The following is a 24286-nucleotide window of genomic DNA, read 5'->3' as shown; positions in this document are numbered from 1 at the left end:
AATCAGTACAAACAAGTAATGAAATATATGCTCTGTCAGACGGTGGAAAATGCCATGGAGAGAAATAAAGCAGGGTAGGAGGTGGGGGGTTCAGGAAGGGGGTTCCAGTGTTAAACAGGGTGGTCAGAAAGGCCTCACTGAGAAGAAGGCATTAAAGAACTGGAGAAGAGGGAACAAGTCGGGTCTACATATAAGGGAAAAGCAGGCCAGGCAGAGGGAACCAGAACAGCGGAGGCCAGGGGAGGGGAGTGGGTCCGTGTGTTCAGCACACCAGGCAGTGGAGGGCTAGAGCAGGAGGGAGTGACTGACAGGAGAGAGGGCAGAGAATGCAGGAGGCCGGAGCACACATAAGTCATTTGTAGAAATACAAGACTTGTGCAACACCTTGGCAATGGCCAAAGCAGTCCTGGAGAAGACGCCTACTGGACTTAAATATAAGTGTCATTGACAAGGCAGGGAAACAGCCAGCTGCCACCAGGCCGGCCACTCCTCCTGAATTGAACAGCCTTCTGAATCCACCGGCAGGGACCTCCCATCCTTGGCAGCGGGAGACGTGACAGTCCGCAGTGCCGAAGCTTCATGCTTCAGACACAGCTTTCCAGGCAGTCCCCAGAGCAATCGTCTGAAATAGGCAATGGTCCCATTTTACAGGAGAAATGGGCTTCAGGAAGGACAAAAGGATCCCTGAAAATTGCACAACTAATCATTGGTGAGGCAGGGATTTGAACCTGGGTCAGCCAACTCCCGAGCCCACTCAGATCTTACCTGAAGTCACTGGTCAGGAGCTAGCAGTGTCTCATTTGAGATGCTTCCCAAAGCACAAGGTGTATGGATAATTCAGAGAAGGAAATGAGATTTGAAATGGGAGGGCCAGAAGAATGAGACTAGTTTAGCTTCAAGAAGTAAAAGGCAGTGGTAGACAAAGCTCTGAAGATGGGCCATTAAATGCAGATTGGGACAAAGCCCTTGAAGACGGCACTCAGGCAGGGGTTCAAATGGGAGCTCAAATCTCCATATAAAATTGTCTGTCTGTTACGGGAGCAGGGAGGCAGCACCTCTCAGAGTAAAATTCTGAAGTCAATTTCTAATCACGCAACCTTCCCACAGGCCTGAAGTTCCCTCTTTTGGCTTAAAAAAATGGTATGTGGACTCAAATTCCTAAGAGTTAATTCAGCTCAGCCTGGCAGGGGGGCACGGGGGACTAGACTAGGATTTGGGCCAGTAACAGTGAAAATTCTCTGGGTTCAGGACTCCAGCGGATTCTCCACCTGGAGCAGGACTCAGAAGTGAGGGTGGGACTCCCAGGACTGCTGCTCTCAAAGGGAGGTGCCCTGGACTTCTCCAAATCTTGGTCCCTAGGAGGCCTTAATAAGAGAAGGTGCTGGTTGGTACTCACCACTGAAGCCGGTTGAGGAGGCACTCGTGTGTACAAAGGTGTTGGGAATCTGGAGTATGGATGGGGCTTCAGCAGTCGATCAACATCTTTATGAACAGGACTGATGCAAGGTGCTGGGGTGTGTGTGTGAAATATACCTAAGTAGATACGGGCCCTTCTTTCCAAGACTATTATCTGGTAGAAGATACAAAACGTAAAATGACGTGAAAAATAACAATGCGGCCCTGGCCGGTTGGCTCAGTGGTAGAGCGTCGGCCTGGCGTGCAGAAGTCCCGGGTTCGATTCCTGGCCAGGGCACACAGGAGAGGCGCCCATCTGCTTCTCCACCCCTCCCCCTTTCCTTCCTCTCTGTCTCTCTCTTCCCCTCCCGCAGCCCAGCCGAGGCTCCATTGGAGCAAAGATGGCCCAGTCGCCCCAGGCGCTAGAGTGGCTCTGGTCGCAACAGAGCGACGCCCTGGAGGGGCAGAGCATCGCCCCCTGGTGGGCAGAGCGTCGCCCCCTGGTGGGCGTGCCGGGTGGATCCCAGTCGGGCGCATGCGGGAGTCTGTCTGACTGTCTCTCCCCGTTTCTAGCTTCAGAAAAATACAAAAAAAAGAAAGACAACAATGCAAGAGATGTCACAAGATGGTGTTTAATGACAAAACAAGGGCTCAGACCTGCTCTGGGGATTCAGGTTTCCTAAGAAGTGCTCACATGGGGTTTGGGGTGTGAATACTGTATTCCCCCATGTATAAGACGCACCTTTTTCCCCCCCAAAATTTTGTGGTCTTAAAAACTGGGTGCATCTCATACAGTGGTTGTAGACTTTTTTACTTGCATTTCCCGCTTTTTCGTGCTTGTTTTTGCGCTCATTGTTGAAGACAGTGATTCGTCATCAGACACAGAGGAGGACAATCTAATGGATGGGAGTTTTGACAGTGATGAGGAGTTGTATGAATTTTATGATGAATGAAACTTGAGTTCAATAACTTTATGGAATACATTATTTTTCAAATTTCGGGCCCCCAAATTAAGGTGTGTCTTATACATGTGAGCGTCTTATACACGGGGAAATACAGTGAGTGGGACAGGTAGGGTCTGGGTCTTGAGATGTGGAAAGGAGAATGGACAGAGGAGGTGGTGAGCAAGGGTGAAGGGGAAGTCACACCCAGTCCTTTTATTCCTCTTTTTCCATTCTTGCAGCCTTGAGAAGGAAAATTATGACGTCTGGGCTAAGGTGGTGAGGTTCAATGAAGAACTGGAAAAGGAGAAGAAGAAGTCAGCAGCCTTGGAAATCAGCCTCCGCAATGTGGAGCGCTCCCGGGAGGATGTTGAGAGGAGGAACAAAATCTTGGAAGAAGAAGTCAAGGAATTTGTCAAATCGATGAAGGAGCCCAAGATCGATGCATGAAGGAAGGTCCCAAAAGTACAGCGGAGGGAGCCCGCAGAGGTCCAGCGCTGCTCCCTTCTTCTTGCTACCCAATGGCTGGGGAGCAGAATTACTCCCTAAAAGCAGAAGACATGTGGGGGGCAAACATCACATTTCCCAGTAAATAAATCAGTGGAATTTGCAGGAAGATAAGGGTGAGCGGGGACATACGTGGACGTGTATGACTGCCTGAGGCTGCATTCAGAAGAATTGCATCATTATTCCGTAGTGGTCTCAGGCTGAGTGAAACAGAACCTTCCATGGCTGGATGACTGTGTCCAATGGAGACATCTGATGCAGGTCACATCCCAGAACCTGGGGAACCGGCTGCACCCAATTGAGGCTGGACTGTGTGGGACAATTCACCTAGTCAGATGGCCTCGGGGCATCGCTGAGACACAGGGGCTGAAAACATTTTGGGCTCTTGAGTGCCTGGGATGGTTTTGAGGGGTTGCCCCTGCGGAAGCCAGAGCCCCTTCAACCATTTCCACAGTGACACACCACTCTCATCTCCTGGTGATGGGAACCCAAAATTATTATTAGACTAAGAGAAAATGAGCAAAACACTGTATTTATGAAAGCAAAATCAATGAGAAAATTATATTTAAATAAAGCAAAAAAAAAAAAAAAGAAAAAAAAGAAAGAAAAAAAATAGGGCTGTTGATTCATGCACCTTTGTGAGAGGTAGTAAAAGGTGCCCTTCCCGGGGCGGACGCGCCTCTCTCCGGGCACGTGGCTTGCTGAGCAGGGTGCAGGCTGGATTCCAGTCCTTCCTTGCCTTTCAGTAACTGCATGGGGCGGACCCACTCCCATGCGATTTCCTTAGAGGTTGGTTGGGGATTTACACAATAACAATCATAATAGGATATTTTTTTCTTTCACCAAAATACAAGATTTCACCCTTCAAAAGGGACCTGAGGCACTAGACTTTCGTAGACAGCTGACTTTTTCTTCTACATTAAGCCAGCTTGGCAGAGGCCCCTGGTGAGGCCCCAGACTTTGCTAGGTAAGATGGTAGAGTCTTTAATGGATTTCTAGTGAGGTGGTCTCCAAGCTATTTTGACCATGTACCCCATTAGTAGAAAATATTTGCGCACACACCTCCTAACATAAGAAAATTTATGTATTTATAAATTATATATGCCCTATTACTGTATTGCTATGTCACTAGTCACAAAAATTAGGGGATATTTTATCACTTCATATTCATTTTGAAATATCTCTTAATTTTTGTGAGCAGTATATTATAAAACAGATACGGAACAGAAATGGGATAATCAGATACAAAACAAATATAGACAAATGTTCTCAAGTATGCTTACAGCTCTGGGGACCACTGGCCCAATTTCCTCACTAGGTTTCTATGTGTCATCCCGCTGCTCCCATAAACGAACTATCAAAGCACCTGGTTTAATCAGTGGCTTGAAATCTGTGATGACCACAGGGAAAGGTCAGCCTTTCCCAACATCTGTGTCTCCTTCATTTTTCCTTTCCTCCCTTCATTTTCTCCTTTTTTTCCCCTCCTCTCTTTGTGTTCTTCACTCTGGTTAGTTTCCCCCTGCTGGTGGCCATGAAATACTGCTCACAGAGTGAAAAGTACAGATGGGGGTGGGAAGGAGTCAATATTTCTCAGTCCTGCTACTGAGGCCCTGATCCACTCACCCCCAGCCCCTGAGGACCAGACTGATGGAAAGCGGGGCAGAGAACCCTGAGGACATTCTCTCAGAAACCTGCTTGCAAAAGATTGGGAGGCAGAGGGAATGATTTTGGAACCTTATTAAGTAAAGCAATAAAATACTTGATTTGCTGCGGTTTACTTTTTTTAAATTATAAAGTAACAAACACCTGATCCACATTGATGAGTGTGTACAGTTCTGCCAGGCCTGTGTTCCCTCCTGTGTTCTCCTTTGAGTTCCTCACATTGATTCTTGGGGTGCTAAAATCTTGAAGAAGGAAGTAGCTGGCAACACAATTCCAATGGGAACAAACATTTGAAGGTGCAAAGAGGGAGCCCTGGAGTCTGTTGTTGGGAGGTCCATGTTATAGGACCTTGCTGGGTCTTGGAGTGAGAGCTCAGGCTGAGTGGAAGGGCCACATTGAAATTTCAACTCCCTCCTGGGCTTGTGATGCCTCTGGTCCTGTCCGTCCCAGTGGAGTGAGATAGCAGAGCTGCCCTTCCAGCTTCAGAAGCTGGAGTGTCACTTCCTCTTCCTGACCAAGCGGGAACCTTGCTTGCTTAAGCTGTCACCGCTGGTTCCTATGCCACCTCCCGTAAAAGAGAAACACAGGAAAGAGTTTTTCCAGGACTCTAGGACCTCATGAATCCAACAAAGAGCCAGGAAAGAAGATCTGGCATCTTGTGAGCAATAAACTGCATTCAATGCCCAAAAAGGGTGTATATGAGATGCATGACAAGGTAGCTTCATCTGGACCAAGGTGCCAGTTTCTGGAAAGCAGAACGCAGAGACTGACTTATGTCATTGGTGCTCTGTTGGGGCCCCACCTTTACTTTCAAAGCCCTTCCATGGGCAATAGCTACCAAATCTTCCTTTTTCCAGCCGCCTACCCCCTTTACCTTACTCCTTCTCTACGTGCACAGAGACTGAGAGCCTAAAAAGGTCTGCAATATGCACTTTAAAACCCCTTGCCCTCTTCCTACTAAAATTCTTCATTTCCCTTAAAACCTCAAGCATGGCACATAGTAGGCCCCTTTCTCTTGAGTTTGGGACAGATGTGATAGTTTTCTAGCACTGGAGAGGACACTGTGCATTAAGGGGTTGGCTGGGATGATTCCTGTCCTGGACCATTCACGTTGCTATAACAAAATACCCCAGACTCATTTGTATTCATTTATCACAGTTCTGGAACCTGGAAGTCTAAAATCAGGGCCAGGTGAGGTCTCTCGTCTAAGTTGCATAATTGTCCTTGTATCTTCACATGGTGCAAGAAGCTAGGGATCTCTGTAGGGTCACTTTTATAAGTCACTAATCCCACTCACAGGAGCTCCACCTTTATTATTTATGAATTGCCCAATGGCCCCACTTCTTAATATCATCATCTTTGGGGATTAGGAGTTCCACATTTGAATTTGAGCAGTGAGAACAAACATTCAGACATTGCAATTCCCTTTCAGTGGATTTTGGTCAGAGTCTGAGGCCTGGAGAGACCCAGTGCGACATTATTAGTACAGAGCCTGCTGCATAGGATGCAAGCAATAAACATTTTTGTTGTTGTTTTGACCGATTCCTTAAGCTACCAAGCAGGAGGACAAGCAAGGAGCAGCAGGGCGCAGAGACCGCTGGCTGCGCTCCCCCGGCTAAGACAGGAGGATGTGCATGCGCTGTCATCGTATAAACTTCCACATTCCACCACTTCCGCTGCAGATACCATCAGAGGTCAGGCCATGTGCTTGGTGGGGAGCAGAGAGAGCACTCAGAGGCTGGCCCTGCAATTCAAATGGACTGCCTCTATAAAAAACTCATGAAAACCTCCATCCTGTTGGGGAAGACGGTGGAAGGATGTTCAAGAATGGAGATCCAGCTGCCTCTCACTCGAGGGGCCCAAGCTGGCGGTTGGCCAGCATCCGAGATGGCTGCTGAGTGACTTCAGACAAGGAATGTGCAGAGAAAACCAACACAAATGTGCAGTGTTAACATCTCTTTTCTCTGATTCTTGAAAACTATCTTAGGATCATAGAATAACAGCCCTACAAGACACCCTTGAGCTTAACTACTCTAACCCATTCATTTCATGGCTGGGAAAACTGAGGCCCAGGTACCTAAGCTGAATTGCCAAAGCTCACACAGCAATCAGGAAGATAATTAATTAAGTTTGGGTGATTTTTTTGAGGGCTCCTTTAACCCAGTGGTTCCCAACCTTTTTTGGGCCACAGACAGGTTTAATGTCAGAAAATATTTTCACGGACTGGCCTTTAGGGAGGGACGGATAAATGTATCACGTGACCAAGACAAGCGTCAAGAGTGAGTCTTAGACGGATATAATAGAGGGAATCTGGTCATTTTAAAAAATAAAACATTGTTCAGACTTAAATATAAATAAAATGGAAATAATGTAAATTATTTATTCTTTCTCTGCAGACCGGTACCAAATAACCCACGGACCGGTACCGGTCCACGGCCCAGGGGTTGGGGACCACTGCTTTAACCCATTACTCAGCGTTTCTTGTGATTCTTGTCTATTATCCAAGTGTCCTTTCCTCTAGATCACAATTAGAAACCCACTAAGTGTCAGTGGCTGTGTGACTCCAGAGTGTAGACGGGGTCACCTCTTGGTCACACCAGGACCTGCCTTATGTGCCATTTTCGCCTAGTTGGTGTTACTGACGCTGTTCTAAGACAGTGGTTTTTAGTCTTGGCTGCAACAATAGAATCACCTCCTGAAGCTTTTAAAAACAATGCTGATGCTCAGATCTCACCCCATATCAATAGAGTAGAATCTTGGAGGGGTGGGTGGAACCTAAGAATTTTTTCCTTAAAATTCTTTTTCTGTTAATTTTAATATGCAAACAGTAGTAGTAAACATGATTTTAAAACTGCTAAAGCTGGCTCAAGTTCCAGCTAATGACACTATGAAATCTACCTGCTCCCTTCTCACATGTTCAATCAACACAACTGAACTCCCGTCCACCCTACCTGCAGACTTACCACGTGTTCACTCATTAAGGACAACAGATGCCGAAGAGATAGAAAATTGATTTATTTTATATACCCATTCTGCAGAAGGGGAAACTGAGCCTGTCAGTGATACTCCCAAATCTCAATATAACAGTTAGTTAGTCAAGAACAAATCCATGGAAATTGAGAGCTGCTGGAGTGGCTCACAGAACTCAGAAAACCCTTTTACTTAATAAACTACCATTTATTATAAATAATAGAACTCAGGAATGCCAGAGGGAAGAGATGAATGGGGCAAGATATGGGGAAAGGGATGCGGGCTTCTGTGCTCTCCTGCATGGCCATGTGTTCACCAACCTCAAACTCTCCGAATCCAGTCCTTCGGGGTTTTGTGGAGGCTTCATTGCAGAGGCATGAATGATGAAGTCACTGCCATTGGTTATTGAACTCAATCTCCAGCTCCTCTCCCCTCCCTGGCAAATGACAAGACCAGGGTGCGGACCACTGAAGTGGCCCAAATGCTTGCTATCTACTTTTTCTGGCATTCCCATTTATATTGTGATCTCTATTTTTCACTAGTCTCTAGCTCAATTCATATAATTTAAATGCATCTGTAAAGTTAAAAGTCCTACTTGTTTTAATAGTAGTAATTGCTCACATGTATTGTATGATGAATATTGCCTGCCAGGCTGGCCTAAGTGCTTTATTTGTATTAGCTGTGTTAAGACTGACAAACCCCAGAGCTAGACAGCAGTATCCCTGGGTTACAGTTAAGTAACTTGCTTCTGCTTTTGCCTTTTACTGTGACTCTGCAAACTGTCTCACATCCAGAGGAAAACCTTCTTTCTGACAGCTCCTGGGGTTGCAGATGGAGCTGGGCATGCTGGGGCAATGCTAACACTTCATACAATCTCCAGTAATTGGGAGAATTGCTTGTCTGACAAATTGGCTTTTGGCAAACTAGCCTGCATCCAAATGTTTTCAGCATGGCCAACTGGAAACAGATTTACTGGAAACCAAGTAAAGCGTGGCAGGGGCGGGGTGGGGTGTGGGGGGTGGGGGCATAGCATCAGCGAAGTTTGCACCTGACAGGAAAAGAGAGCTACACAGAAAGCACAATGCAAGGCCGAGGCCTCTTCCTGGACCACTGAACTGAAGATCAGAGCTGAGGTGGGGGAGGGTGGGGCAGTGGTTAGAAACTGCAGAGAGGATGAGAAGGCAGAGAGAGCTCACCATGTGGAACTCTGGGCTGGGTCGAGGGTGAGTGCCTCCTGCCTCTGGTCTGCATGTGCAGCTGTAGAGCTGGGGGCATGAGCAAGTTCCAAGTCCACTGCCTGCCCTCTAAGCCTTGCACCCTGACCGCTCACCCAGGGCAGGGGGCTCTTCCCTCACGTAGAGACACAGTGTGCACAGCATTGCATCAGCCACCGTGAGCACGGTTTACAGCTCACACCAAGCAGACATCTAGGCTGCCAGAGGCCTCTCCGCCAGGGGTCACGGCAGGGCAGAAACAGAGGCGTAGCACTCTGAGAAGGAGGAAATTCAGGCATAGCACCCTTATTACGTGGAACTTAGTAATCACTCAGAGACAGGAGGGATAAGCTATTCTTAGATCACAAGAGATTGCCCAAGAAGTGCATCTTGAAAGAGTTCTTTCTTAGTAAGTGAAGCTGTTACTATTATTTTTAACTATGAGTATCACTGATGAGACACTCGTTTTATAGCTAAGGAAGTCAGTATCAAAAAGATTAGTGATGAAGAGAACCAGTAGGCTGCAATTTAGAAGCACAGACTTCCCATTCTAAAATTCTCTGGTCTGGGTGGTACGTGGTCTAAGTTAAGTTTAAACAGGGATATTACCTTAGGGCAGTTGTTGCAAGTTTGTAATTATTTAGTCTATACTTCCAGGCCTACTTAGCACCATCAGGAGATTCTGCCTCAGAAAACTTTGCCTGCCACCAGAACAAGCTTGAGTACCTTCACTCAGTGCAGTGGGCACCTACAGCATGGTCAGGCCAGTGACGCTTTGCAAGTGCCTGCTCCCGTATCAGCCTTTATGCACACATGCACCCTGGTTCCCCCAGGTTACCCCAGACGCTGCCCTGTCAGCTGAACGTGTCCCTCAGCCCAGCTTGGCTGCCTTTGGAACCCAGGACACTGCCAGGACAACACTGCCTCAGGAACTTGTACTCAGGACACGAAGGGTGTTTCCTCTGAACACATGGTCATGTCATTCATTTCACTGGCTGTATAGGAGTCCTTCATAGTCACCTGTGAGACATCGCTTTCTTCACCTGTAAGCTGGAGAAATGATGACAACTATCCCACCCACCGCACAAGAGTGATGCATGTGAAATAGCCACACCAATGTGAGCTGTCAGCCTGAGAAAATGGGCTGTTACTGTACACAAAGTCACTATGAGGAGTTTTAAGTACTTGACCCAAGAATGGGCTTTCACAGCTTACACAGGGACCTGGCTCCCTTTCTGTTTTCCAGGAGCCATGTTCACACCAAAGCACTTGGTGTGGAGGAAATGTCTGGAGATGCAGGCGCCGGACTCATGCCTTCAGCAGGAAGCCTCATGTGCTAAGACAGAGGGTGAACTGACTTTAATGTATTTATCTTTTCACATCACTTAGAAAGCAATCTTTCTATTAAAACAAACAAATAACAAACAAAAAAAAACCATTTTCCCCCAAATGTTCTTTAATAGCCATTTGAAAACCATTGTTTCCAAACAGCCTAAGGTGGTGAACATTTAATACCATTTTCTATTTATATAAAGACTCCAGAGTTAGAATTACCTGTATCTGAATTGCAGTTCTACTCTATGAAACAATACTATTTTAAATTCTGCATCATAATTAAAATGATCAGAAAACCCCCATCCTTCTTGTATTAGTTTTCTAGGGCTTCCAGAAAGAAGAGAAGTGTATTTTCTCAATTCTGGAGGCCAGAAATCCAAGATAAGGTGTCAACAGGATTGGTTTCTTCTGAGGCTTGTCTTAATGGCTTGTGGATGACCACCTGTGGGGAAAACAGCTGTGTTAGGCTTGCTTGCTGGTTTACCCGCTGTAAGCACTTTGTGCAATTAGTGCAGGAGCACGTGACAGCACTATTGTAAGGATATAGTGTTTCCCCTCCGGGGTGATGAGATCAGATCATGCCCTGCTACTACAAGGTGTGGTTTGTTTCCTGATCCCTTGCCTTCTACTATGAAAAGCAGGCTTTTTCTTTGTTTTTTTGTTTTGTTTTCTTCTTTTGGCTTGCCTGTCTTTGCAAGCCAATAAATGGAATGGCCTACCATTTTCTGGCTCCACAGTTCCTTTACTGTTTGCCCATAGTCAATGTGAATCTGCAAGGCCACAACCACCAGCCTTACACCACTTTCTCTGTCTTCAGGTGGTCTTTCCTCTGTGTTCATCTGTGTCCTAATCTCCTTTTTTATTTTTTAACTTAAAGAAGGAAAATAGACAGACCCCTGCAAATGTCCTGACCAGGATTCACCTGCCAACCCCTGTCTAGGGCCGATGCTCAGACCAACCAAGCTATCCTCAGTGCCTGGGGCAGATACTCAAACCACTCGAGCCACTGGCTGCTAGAGGGGAAGAGGTAGAGAAGGGGGAGGGGAAGAGAAGCCAATGGTCATTTCTCATGTGTGCCTGACTGGGGCTCTAATTTCCTTTTCTTATAAAGACACCAAACATATTGGATCAGAGCCCATCCTAATGACCTCATTTTACTTTAATTACCAACTTAAAGGTCCTATCGCCAAACACAATCACGTTCTGAAGTACTGAGGATTAGGGCTTCAACATATGAATTTTGGAAAGGGACACAGTTTAGCCCATAAAAGTTGGTAACCTTTGTAGTACTGTCACTTTGATATCTGATAAAGTGGGATTCCATCTTTCAGAAATTCTGCATATCAGTAATGAGAAAACATGGGTAATTATTTCATTTTGTTTATAATGTCTTATTAAAGGAGATGAATAATATCAGAAGTCTATTTTGCTGACCCATGGATACGTGTAAAGGGCAACAGGTAGAAAACCTGGCTTTTACTAGTCATATAATTAGAATATTTATTAAATTATTATTACTGAAAATATTTCTATTGGTTATTTGTGATAAAACAGTATTTAATTTGATGCCCGAACCCTGTATGCCCGCACTTACACTCACCCAGCTCTATGGTGGTAGATTTTGAGGAGATGCCAGACAGTTGCATGTCTTTATTATGATAAAGATTTTGCCCCAGACTACATTTTACTCCCTCAGTGACCTGTGCTGGGCCTCGTGGCTGGACAGGGCACCTTTGTACCTGGGCTGGATGTGAACTTGGTTCCTCTATGCAGGGTGCCCCTCGTCTCACCAAGCTGACAGTGAGGAAAGCAGACAGGGGAGAAGCTTCATCAAGGGAAGGAGGGGAGGAGAGGATTTTTTTTTAGCTCCGATGTAGAACTTGTCTAAGCCACTCATTCCAGGCTCCCCGACAGCCCTATCTATCCCCCAGCTAGTAGAAGGCAAGATTAACCTAATCGTGTGTGTGTGTGTGTGTGTGTGTGTGTGTGTGTGTGTGTGTGTGTGTGTGTGTTTGTAAAATTCACATCTCTTGATTCTGAACAGTCCTCAGAAAAAGGAACAAGGGAGTGGTGGAGGTCAGTGGTGGGAAGAATGAGGTAACTTTATTCCTCCCTCCTAGCAACTGAAGCTTTGAGATTCAACAATGAAAAGACATCATTGTTTTCTGTAGGTCCATAGAGAACTGCCAGTGTTTGGAGAAATGTCCCCATAAAGGTAAAGATGACATTTTTGAATGCTTCGTGTAAACCATGGTCCTGGTTGTTAAATCCAACAAGAGTAAGGGAAGAAACAAATGGAAAGTCGAGAAATGGTGGTGGTTCACTCCTGCCACTAGTGGGAGCTCTAGGTTCATGCCTCTCCATTAACCCCAGCTCATAAGGTAAGGGTATTTTTGGTGTGTGTGTGTGTGTGTGTGTGTGTGTGTGTGTGTGTGTGTGTGTAAGGGTGGGGCATGCTTGGACTAGGGCAGTAATTTCCAATTCATGTGTCATAAGAATTTTATAACATGCAATACCTGACTATTTAGTCACAGGCACTGACCTCTTTTCCCTTACATTGTCAAATAAAAAAATGACAACAGCCAACACAACAATAGGCATCCAATGTGAATGCCTTGTCTTGAACCATAAATATATAGGTCATATAATAGCATTGTATTTTATTGGTCATATAAGCATAATAAGGTTGCATCTGACTGGTTAATTCTTGGATTGAGAAGTCCTTATATACATATAAGTCACTTTGGAGCAAAAAGGGTAGGTAATAACTATTATTATGTGAGGTTTTTTATAAATTAATAAAAATTATGCCTATATATATTTTGTCAGGGTGGCGAAGACTATATTTTTAGGTGTGTCGTAGAGTTTTAGTAATTAGTTTATATGTGCCATGAGATGAAAAAGGTTGAAAATCACTGGACTAGGAGATGAGAGACTGAGGTCATAACTTTCCACCACAATGTTCTGAGAGTCTCATTACTCGGCACAGCTGGCGGCAAAGAGAGGCCTGGGGCCTTGCCTGACATCTCCAATATTTTACACATTGTGAGTGTTAAAAATCCAGGATCCGTAGATGAGGGGGAAGGCCCAGAGCAGAGGCCCAGGAGACCAGCCTGCTTCCAGGTTGTAAGCTTCAGCTTGCCCAGGATCTGAACAAAAGGCATCCAGTCTAAAAGCCCCAGACATTCACCCTGACCTAACCTCTAGGGTTTGTCGCAAAAACCTTATTGAAGTAAAGTGGTCTTTCTTGGAGAGCCCCCTCTGAATATTGTCCCTGAGAACTAGGGGTACCAAGATGGTACTGAGGTAGGTATGGGCATCTTTGGCCCCATCCAGATGCATTTCATTATGACTATTTTTAATGCCTCAGTTTGGGGCATACTGGTTTTCTTCTTTATTCAAGTTATTGTTTTAAGAAGGATGGTGCTGAGTACAATGGAAGCTGCCAAAGGAAACCCCTGCAGAGGACCGAGTGGGAATAGAGTGTTCTCTCCAGCCTGAGAACAGGGGCCCCTGGCAGCAGGCCAGTTTGACTTTATTACACCAATCACAGTTTGTAATAATGCATGCTTTGGTGATATGATCTGATTAATATTGGTTGCAACCACTATCCTGTAAGACGCATGGGGCACGGAATGCGTTCATCCATCAGGTCCCATGCAAAGCTGAGTTCCTGGCACACAGTCATTGCTGACTCTCATGGTTCACAAACTGTGTGCCAAGGCACCCTTCTCTGGGAGCTATTGCCCACTTGCAAGGCCACCACAATATTCTACATTTTCAAGGGAAAACACAGCAGTTCTCAACATCGAAGGGATCCAGGTCAGACTACCAGTTCAAGGTAATCACAGCTTCAGCATACAATTAACTGCACTCCTTTCAGTGACATCAAAAGCTATTGAAGTTGGGCGTTTGGTTGCTGCTGTGATAAAAATGCAAGCATCACACAAAAATCATCATGGAGTAGAAAAGGGGAGTGGCAGTGACCCAGGGGGTTCCCAGCTTGGATAAATCGTGCAGTGCCCAACAAAGCACACATCCCATTTGTGATTATAATTATCAATATTTTTAATAAAGTTCATGCTTTATTGTGTACGAAATTGGAAAAAAGCTTACACTATCACTTTCCTTTGAGAGCTCCTTTTATGTTGTTTAAAATGAAACAAAAACTAATATTGCTTTTATTTTGATGTATATGTAGTTTTTTCAAATAGCTACTAACTTATTAAGACGTAAATGCTTACTAAGTCATTTAGATTTAACTAGTAAGTAAACAGTGTCATTAGGTATTCTTTTTGGACCAAGGACACCATGGACCACTTAGAAACTAAGGGCCATGAACTAAGAAGGTTTAGGAACCACTGGCTTAATTAAAATTTGATTGACAGACTCAGGATCACAATTCTGTGCCTCATTGCTTTGCCTACAGAGTAATTCAAAATGAACAAAAAACACCCTTGGCAGAAAAACATCACTGGATTTCTGTTTTGCTTCACAGAATAGATGGTTCTACCACTGAGCCTACTTGTTGAGCATATTACTGTTTATTGAATACTTAACCATTAGCCAGGCCCTAAGTTTTTATTTATTAATATTTTAACAGACGCACACCTAGTCCTCCCAGCAATCTTTTGATGAAGATTGTTCCACAGAAGAAAAACAGCCCAAAGAGGATGAGTGGTAACTACAGTATTCAAAAGCAGGCTGGTTTTATATAACTCCCATTCTCTTAATAATATCATAATGATGATGATAATGATACATTTTAATAATCTGTCATGATTAGTTACAATTTTAGGTAATTATAGGTTTTTTCATTTTTTAACATTTATTTATTTATTCATCCAACAAATATTTATTGATTACTTACTATGTCAGACACTGTTCTGAGAGCTGGAGAACATGATACATGTGATATAAACTGCAGTGCAGATGATACAAAAATCATTTTAAGTATTGGTCTTAAGGGCCCTAGCTGGTTGTCTCAGTGGTAAAGTATTGGCCCAGCATGTGGATGTCCCAGGTTTGAAGTCCCAGGTCATAGAAGTGACCATCTGCTTTTCAACCCCTCCTTCTTCCCCTTCTTTCTCTCTTTCTCTCTCTCTTACTTCCCCTCCCACAGTCATAACTTGATTGGTTTGAGCACATCAGCCCTGGGTGCTGAGTATGACTCCATGGAGCCTCTACCTCAGGTGCTAAAAATAACTTGGTTGCTGAGCAACAGTCCCAGATGGGCAGATCATCACTACCTGGTAGGGAGCTTGCTGGGTGGATCCAGTGCACATGCAGGAGTCTGTCTCTCTGACTCCCCTCCTCACACTTAATGAAAAAAAGTATTGACCTTAGGGTAAATTTGAAATTCTCAAAAGATGTCCCAAGTTGTACCCTGTCACTTTTGTGTACTTTGTACACATAGCTACACATCTCCAGGGGAGCTCAATTTCAAGGACCATGGAATAAATAATTGAAAGTGTTATGTTTCTCAACTCATTCTTGCTATGAAAGAAATTTCTGATTTAGGAAGTTCACTTAGCCTCTCTGGCTTTAGCTTCCATGTTGAAAATAAGAGGGTTGAACTGGATGAATTCGAAGCCATTGCCAGCTCTACAGATATGTACATTTAAACATTTACAGAGTTGAAAGAGACCTTAAAATTATCTTTCCAATTCCTCATCAAGTACTTAAATTAGTCATTGGTAGAAGCTTCAGGAAGGAGTGGCTAAGTTTCCAGGCCGCTTGAACATAGAAATAAGAAACACAGACCCAGAAGCTTCACTAGAATGTCTGTTTGGAGATATATAAACACACAGAAGCTTTACCATGAGGTCACCTTCCCTTTCTCTCTAAAAGGCTGATGAAATATGCACATCTGGGCCTTGGGTGGGTAGCTCATTGGTTGGAGTTGGGTTAGGGCACATACATTAGTCAACCAATGAATACACAAATAAGTGGGACAACAGATCGATATTTCTCTCTCCCTTTCTCTCTCTCTCTCTAAGAAAGAAAAATCAATCAATAAAAAAATATAGCCCTGGCCGGTTGGCTCAGCGGTAGAGCGTCGGCCTGGCGTGCGGGGGACCCGGGTTCAATTCCCGGCCAGGGCACATAGGAGAAGCGCCCATTTGCTTCTCCACCCCCCCTCCTTCCTCTCTTGTCTCTCTCTTCCCCTCCCGCAGCCAAGGCTTCATTGGAGCAAAGATGGCCCGGGCGCTGGGGATGGCTCCTTGGCCTCTGCCCCAGGCGCTAGAGTGGCTCTGGTCCCGGCAGAGCGACGCCCCGGAGGGGCAGAGCATCGCCCCCTGGTGGGCAGAGTGTCGCCCCTGGTGGGCGTGCCGGGTTGATCCCGGTCGGGCGCATGCAGGAGTCTGTCTGACTGTCTCTCCCCGTTTCCAGCTTCAGAAAAATACAAAAAAAGAAAAAAAAAATATATATATATATATACACATCTTTCAGAATTCTTCTCTCAAAACTTCATTAATCAGATAGAAGCCAAGTTGCAAATAGGTACACAATTAACCTTAGAAGCAAGTAACTTTGCTTTCTTGTCTGCCACAAATTTCTTTTCTTTGGTGATGGGAAAGTGAGACTTCTCTGGAGCCTAGGGGGAGGTTCTGCAAAGAACAGAATGCACAAATCGAAATCATTCTTTTTCTTTCTGGAGGAGGAGAAGGAAGAAGATAGATATAGCCTTTGCGCGAACTGCCAAATTTAGAAAAGGAAACACTCCTAGGAGTCAACTCCAAACCTTTTCAGTTGCTTCTATGAGTAAGTCCGGTCCAGAGTCATCTCTTTAAAATATGGAGTCGTCTTCTCAGTGCTCATTGCAATTTTGGCCTGTATCTGTGAGAAGTTCATTGCTAACAAAGACAGTTTCAGATCAGCCTCATTTAAAAATGTGCGTTCCAAGCCTCCCAAAAATCAGAGGCGTGCCAGCTCCACTGGGCTTTCCTTTGCCTTCACTTAGGACGGACATCAGAAGGGATTCCTGAGAGCTCTGTGCTGAAGCCATGCAAGGTTACAAGAATGCACTTTCTCCTGTTATAACCGGCATCCCACGTGTACACATAAAAGTATAATAAAGTCAGCTTTATGTTCAGCCTTAGGGGAAAAGAATGAAGAAATTAACAGGGAAAGTTGAACAAAATATCAGTGGAAGGGAGCAAGGCTTCCTGCCTTCCCTCAGTATCAAACGGACATTTATTACTTCCTTGCCCGTTGGCACTCATTATTCCAGGCACTTTGTGTGCATTAACATTTTTAATCCTCACAAGAGCCTATAAGGTAGGTGCTTTTAGCCACTCTGCCACATTGGCCCCGCAGGAGCAGGAAGAAAGCGGAGCTGGCTGAGGGATGATCGCATGGCTGTCTGTAAGCTTGGGAGACTAGGGAAAACATCGCCCTTCCTTCCCATACCTCTGGTCAGCTGCGCAGGTGAGTGTGCACAGCGCTGTTCACTGTGAGCAATTTCAATAACCCTGAGTTTGTAAATAACATGGCTAAAAGGATGTAAAATTTCTGTTTCCATTTTCCCCTTCCTGCCCCTACTCGAGCTCTTCTCATTTTGTTACCTGCCATGTCACTAGACTGAAGAAGTAGTCACAACCATTTGTCCAAGTTAAATATAATATATTTATGTCTACAACACCTAAATAGGTGTGTACACATGTATATCAAAATAAAATTTAAATATGTTAAATGATCTTAATAGAATTGGTTTCAAAAGTGAAAGAAAACTTAAAGTTTATTTAAGCCAATAGGCCTAGACTAGAGGCCTTATCACCATCCAAAGGGTTCTCTTGGGGTTCTAGGTGTGATTGATCTGAAACTGTCTACGGTGACTGAGGGCGGAGTGTGGCACTCATCATATTCAATGGAAGAGTCAGGGATGTTAAGTATCCTAGAGTATGACAGACAGTCCCTCATAACAACAAAATTTTCTGCCTTGAATGCCAGTGGTTTTCCCACTAATAAACTCTGACTTGAGTTCTAAACTTCCATTTTACAGTTGAGAAACTGCAGCACAGAAAGGTGAGGAAACCTTCTTAAGGTCACTGAGCTACTTAGTAGCATGGTCTGAGGTAGAATTCAGATCCATACATTTCTAGGGAAGGGCTTTTTTTTTTTGCTACACTAGAGGGTCCATAGAAGTCACAGCTGTTTTCCTAATAATACTAAGACATTATTTGCTTTTCTAACTCCCACTCTCTCACAGTGTGTACAGTGGGGTTTTCCAGTGGCTATGTAGTAGGTTATGATACTGTATAATAAAATGTGTCAACATTTTAAAGATATGTGAACAGATATTTTTCAAATAACAAATGCATGATGTTATAGAATTATTCCTGGGTAAAAAAATTCTTTAAAAGTACAAGAAGATAAATATGTATAGATTTTAATGTAATCAATCACAAAGAATTCATTGATCTGATTTAAAATTTCTCCTTGCATCCTAACATTTAAAAAATAATCACTCTTTGAGTTTTAGTGTAGCATTAGAAAATATCTACAATTATCTGAACAAGCTATGAAAATATGTCTCCCCTGACCTGGCCAGTAATGCAGTAAATAGAGCATCGTCCTGGAGTGCCGAGGTCATGGGTTTGATCCCAGAGTCACTGCTTGGCCCAGAGGTTGCTGATTCAAGCCTTGGTCAGAACACATATGAGAAGCAGTCAATGGGTGCATAACTAAGTGAAACAATGAGTTGATGCTTCTCTCTCTCTTCAAAAAAAATAATAAAGCCTTCCCTTTCAACTACAAATTTGAAAGTCACATTTTCTTCATCTACTTCAACCAAAACAACACACGGCAGTGGGTTGAATGCAGAAGCAGACAGGAAGAGTCCAGCTGCCTTCTATTAAGTCAGACACGGAGAAATTTGCAGAATTGTAAAGTAATTCCAATTTTCTCATGATGTAAATTTTGTTTTGGGAAACATATTTATTATTCACAAAAATGTGTTATTTATATTAATGCACAATGAGTTTAACTTTTAAATGAATTAATATATATTTTATTATTTTTCAGTTTAAGTTTATAATATGGTAAGTATAAACAGATATGACCCATATAAACATAAGCTCTTGGGATCTTTAGTAGTTTTTAAGAGGGCAAAGCGGTTCACAGGTAGGCATATTTGTACTTTCCAGAATATAGACACTTTCTGGAATTAGATGAAAAGATTAAAAATTTTTTAAATTCCAGACAACTAGTTTATTTTAAACATTGAAACATCTGATACACGTGGGCCTAAACTCTACCATGGCCACAATTGTCTGGAAACGCACAGCTGCTGCAGCCAACAACCAGAGCCTAAGCCCTCTGTTGGTCCACAGTCAGAGGACCACCTCGCCTTTTAATGTTACTTCTCTGGCCTCGTCTAGACTATCGAAAAGAACAGTGGGACCCTCTGATAGTCTAAGAAGAAGACAGAACTAGGGCTGTCCCAGTGGATGAGATGACCACACAGGCTCAGCGTGGCATGCCACAGTCTGCAATCTGGCACTGAGACTTCAGGTTGGTCCGATTTGTCTGAGTACAAGAGCTAGAGGCCAATAGTTTGATCTTTCTATTATTGATTTTAAATGTTGTGCAAGTAATAGAACTAGTTTTAGCTCTAATGGGCTCAAATTATCTTTAGGTGATTGATTAAATGCATTTTATTAGTGATTTCAGAGCTCAGAGTACTAAGTATTCTCCATGTGGTATCTCTTCTTGTTGTTACAGAAATATGGACTACTTCATGAATTTGGGTGTCATCCCTGTGCAGGGGCTAAGCTAATTATCTCTGTTTTGTTCCAATTTTAGTATATGTGTTGACAAAATGTCTCTTTGACGTCACTTGTGTGATTATAAAAAAAGCAGTTAAAATAAAATCCCTAACATCCTTCATGCGGAAATCTCTTGTTGTGTTGCTGAATTTTTATATTCAGTTCTTGTTTGTCAAGCCAGTAAAGAAAAGTCACTTCCTCTGGTGTCAGCTGTGGATCCAAAAGCATCTAACAAAGATAAGCAGTTGTCATAGTGAAAAAACAACAAACCTAAAGGTGATGGATCATGGGACTTGGTTACTGTACTTGCCTTGTGAATCCACACTGCCTTCAACCTTTACTCAACTCCACACGTAGCTTTTCAACACCATGTCCTGGGTTGTCTCAAAAGCACTTCGCTTCTCACTTTGCAGCTCCTCCAGTCAATGGCGTTCAACCGCGTTAGTAGATCCTGATGTACTAAATGATATCCTTCAGTCATATCCCTTTGTTAAAAATTGGCTTTTGTTAAAACATATTCATGAATGCTTAGAAAATAACAAAATATAGTCTAGTAAGATCTGGATTATTTTTTCTGATCATTAAAACAAGCACTGCAGCAAATCTTAGAATCTAACTTCACTAAAAGCATTCTGGATGCATGAGGTTTAACCCTGATACAAGAAGTTGTGCTACCTAAGTCTTGTGATTAATTCTTCCACTGACTGGTTATATGTTTTTGGTTAAGATACTTAATTTTTTTTATTCCTTTGCCCACAGAGTGAGAATTCATAATAGAGATTTAAAATCTAATAAACAAAAAGAATAGGAAGGAGATTATACGAACTATACCAACAGAAAGTCTCTTGATAGATTAGCTATCTTGAGTTTTAAAAACCTACCATGATTTGACTTAATTTAAGAAAAAAATTTTTTTTCCTATTAAGGAAATATTTTCCATGCCTACAAATATTCTTCAAAACTTGATTTTGGTTACTTGTAATTCATTTTGACTGTATCTTCATTTACTTGGACAGGCCCTTATCGCTGGAATTAAGAGGAGAAGGAAGAAGGCTTGCTCTTCAGTTTAAGTTTAGTAAGAGTTGCTTCAAAGTTTGCCCCTCAGAGAACTTGATATGTGCTTCTTGATACATGCAAAGAGGGGCATCAAGGACTCAAGTCTAATCCCCATTCAAGAAATCCAAGTTTGAGAAATGAGCTGGTGACTGAATCTGGTGGAGGAGCAAAGAAGAGAAGCCACTGTTGAGCAGAGATGGGCTTGCTCTCTCAGTGTTAGGCGGGGCATGGAATACCTGTGTTTCTCATGGACCAGGTATGGGCTGTGCACAGAAGAGAGAGTCGGCTTAGAGAATTCTTGATTACTATCTATGGGAGTTCTAAAAGATGCCCGAAAATTCATCAGCAGACCCCTCTTTCAGAAATTGGGGTCTAATTCCCATCCTGTTGATTATAAGCTGGTTTTAGTGACTCACTCTTACCAAACAGAATATGGCTGCATGTCTTTCAAGGCTAGATAGTAAAAGATAATACGCCTTCCTCCTCACTGTTGCTCTTGGGAAACACACTTTGTCAACCTTCTGCTACTATATGAAAAGTCCAGTTCAACCCATTAAAATAAGAAATACATTTAAATAAAAATAATGTCCAGTTACCCTGTGCCTCATGTGTGAGTGAGAAAGGCTTCAAGATCGACGAAGCCCCAGAAACCACTGTATTATTGTTGTTGCAAGCAGCTTTCAGGGATGGTGTGCTACACGGTGACAGACAACAGGAGCACCATCCAACAAGACTGCATAAGACGTGAAGGACCGTTAGTGCCAGAGAACCTGGTGGCTGACCCCTTGGTTCTCTGGGCATTGCAGAAGGAGTAAGCAACTGGCACTCAGGTCATAGCAATTGCAGGTTGAGAAGCGGTGGTAAAATTGGAAGTTTTTGGAGAACTTACCCAAAAAAGTGAAGTTTAAAATTTTTTGTCAGGCCCAGTGTGATTTGCCTTATGATGGCCCTAATCAGGAAAAACTTTTCTATTCCTTCTATTAAGATAGGCTGAATAGTGCCGGCAAAGTATTTTAATAATTTTGAGATGGAGACACCATTTCTTTTTTTTTTTTTTTTTTGTATTTTTTCCGAAGCTGAAAACGAGGAGAGATAGTCAGACTCCCGCATGCACCCGACCGGGATCCACCCAGCACGCCCACCAGGGGCGACGCTCTGCCCACCAGGGGGCAATGCTCTGCCCCTCTGGGGCGTCGCTCTATTGCGACCAGAGCCACTCTAGCTCCTGGGGCAGAGGCCAAGGAGCCATCCCCAGCGCCCGGGCCATCTCTGCTCCAATGGAGCCTTGCTGCGGGAGGGGAAGAGACAGACAGAGAGGAAAGAGAGGGGGAGGGGCAGAGAAGCAGATGGGCGCTTCTCCTGTGTGCCCTGGCCGGGAATCAAACCCGGGACCCCCTGCACGCCAGGCCGACGCTCTACCACTGAGCCAACTGGCCAGGGCCGAGACACCATTTCTAAGCACGATGCACAAAACCAAGAAGCCACAAAGTAAAAAAAGACTGACAGATTTGACTAAATAAAAATATGACTTTTTTGAAAAGTTAAAAGAAGAATGAGGAAAACTATTGAAAGCACATAACAAAGCATTAATTGTACACAATGCAGAATTCCAAAAAATCCTTTGAAGAACATAAGTAATAAGTTAAAGACAGGGAAAGTCTTTTGATGAAATAAAGAGAATTAGTCAAGAAATATATAAAAATATAGACAAACTCACCGGTCATTAAAGAAATACATTTAAATTTATTGTGCTTAGCGTCTGCATTCGTTTCCTGGGCTGCTGTAACAAGTACCACACAGTGCATGGCTTGAGCAACAGAAAGGTACTGTCTCACAGATCTGGGAACTAGAAGTCTGAGATCCGGGTGTCAACAGGGTTGGTTCCTTCTGAAGCCTGGGAAGAAGGATCTGGTCCCAGTCTCTCCCCTGATGTCTGGTGGTTTGCTGACAATCTCTGTAGTGCCTTGGTTTGGAGAGGCAGCTCTCTGACCTCTTTCTTCATTTTCACATGGTGTTCTGTCTCTGCTCATGCCAGTCTGTATCCAAATTTGCTCTTTTCATAAGGACATCAGTCATACTGAGTTAGAGCCCACCCTAGTGACCTCATTTTAACCTGATGACCTCTTTGAAGACCTTATTTCCAAGTAAAGTCACACTCTGAGGTGTTAAGGGTTAGGACTTCAACATACCTTTTTTAGGAGACACATTATAACCATGTGAGCTTTCACTAGGGAAAGCAGTAATATTGAGCATTGGAAACTTTATAGAATCAGCCCTCTTGTACCAGCTGATGCAGCATCGCTTGGTAAACATTTTGGAGAGTAACTTGCTAGTATCTCTCGAATGATATATTCTAAATATGCATATCTGTTTTCTCCAGTAATTTCACTTTTTATGAATATAACAAAATCTAAACTAGGCAAAGTCAACATGAAAAATAGTTTTTGAAGGTAAGAGGTCCAGGGAAATGGGGAGAATGGTGTGTTAGGTATTGCCACTGTTTTAATATCAGCAGGTACTGCGGTCAAGTGGATTTCAACTTCACATATCAATGTTCTTAAACGGTGAGTCCTGTTGGCCTTATGGTCTTCTGAATAGCTCTTTTGGGAATGGAGGACATAAATATTTCATTTTTCTCTGGCTTTTTCTATTCATGTCACCTTCTGAGCCATAGATGCCTAAGGATTCCAGATTTAGCAAATAAAAACACAGGGCACCCAATTAAATTTGAATTTCAGATAAACAACAAACTTGTTTTTAGCATAACTATATCCCATGCAATATTTGAGACATACTTATACTAAACTAACCAGTCATTTTTGTTCTTAGATTGAGATTTAACTGGACATCCTATATTTCACCTGGCAACCTGATTCCTGATTCCACAGCCGGTGGTCGTGGCCCTTTGGGAGCGAGGGTACTGTGGTGTGATTTCACTGTGCGCATCTCATTCACGCATAGCCACAATTGTGTTTTGTAGGAACTTAAAAAAAAAAAGCAAAAAAACAACAACAAAGAAGAAAATATGTAAGAGTTGCAGCAAAAGAACTGGTCTCATGTAAATATTATGTTAATTAAAACAGAAGGGTTTGGAGCATAAACAAAATAACTTTAGGATGCTGGTTTTTGTTCTGGCTGGGCTTCTTAATATAGTAACTCAGTTCTCATCCTGTTAGCACTCTTTCCTTATCAAACATTGAACTGGGGTATAAGGAAGTTTAAATTACCAGTGATTGGAAAGCCGTTTTCTAAACACTTGAAACAGATGGTTTGTTGCTTGTAAAGCACGCTTATTTTTAGGGAACGTGGTGCTGAGCTTGGTTATTTCAGGAGGACTTTTTGCTGCAGTTCATATATTGACATCGGGTTTGCCACACTGGTGAAGTTTCCCCTCTCTCTTTTTTGTCTGTTTCTTCCATTGAGTTGGCCTACTGTA

The 24286-nt window shown here is 43.4% G+C and overlaps 1 protein-coding gene and 1 non-coding gene across 4 annotated transcripts in view; one reads left to right on the top strand and one right to left on the bottom strand.

The window, feature by feature from the left end:
- The window catches only part of ARHGAP25 (Rho GTPase activating protein 25), an 87347-nt gene extending 82642 nt beyond the window's left edge, over nucleotides 1-4705 (top strand). For all 3 annotated transcript variants that reach the window (XM_066378090.1, XM_066378089.1, XM_066378088.1), the window contains one exon: nucleotides 2579-4705. In XM_066378090.1, coding sequence (XP_066234187.1) covers nucleotides 2579-2786 — 208 coding nt within the window. In that variant the 3' untranslated portion in view covers nucleotides 2787-4705. The remainder of the gene's footprint in view (nucleotides 1-2578) is intronic.
- Nucleotides 4706-19748: 15043 nt separating this feature from the next.
- LOC136401975 (U6 spliceosomal RNA) lies at nucleotides 19749-19851 on the bottom strand. Its single transcript, XR_010750893.1, has one exon. It is a non-coding gene; the product is annotated as a U6 spliceosomal RNA (small nuclear RNA).
- Nucleotides 19852-24286: the final 4435 nt, after the last annotated feature.

The sequence above is a fragment of the Saccopteryx leptura genome, chromosome 3, assembly GCF_036850995.1.
Source record: "Saccopteryx leptura isolate mSacLep1 chromosome 3, mSacLep1_pri_phased_curated, whole genome shotgun sequence".
NCBI classification, from domain to species: domain Eukaryota; kingdom Metazoa; phylum Chordata; class Mammalia; order Chiroptera; family Emballonuridae; genus Saccopteryx; species Saccopteryx leptura.
The sequence above is the reverse complement of the archived record's forward strand: the minus strand, read 5'-3'. Positions and strand labels throughout refer to the sequence as shown.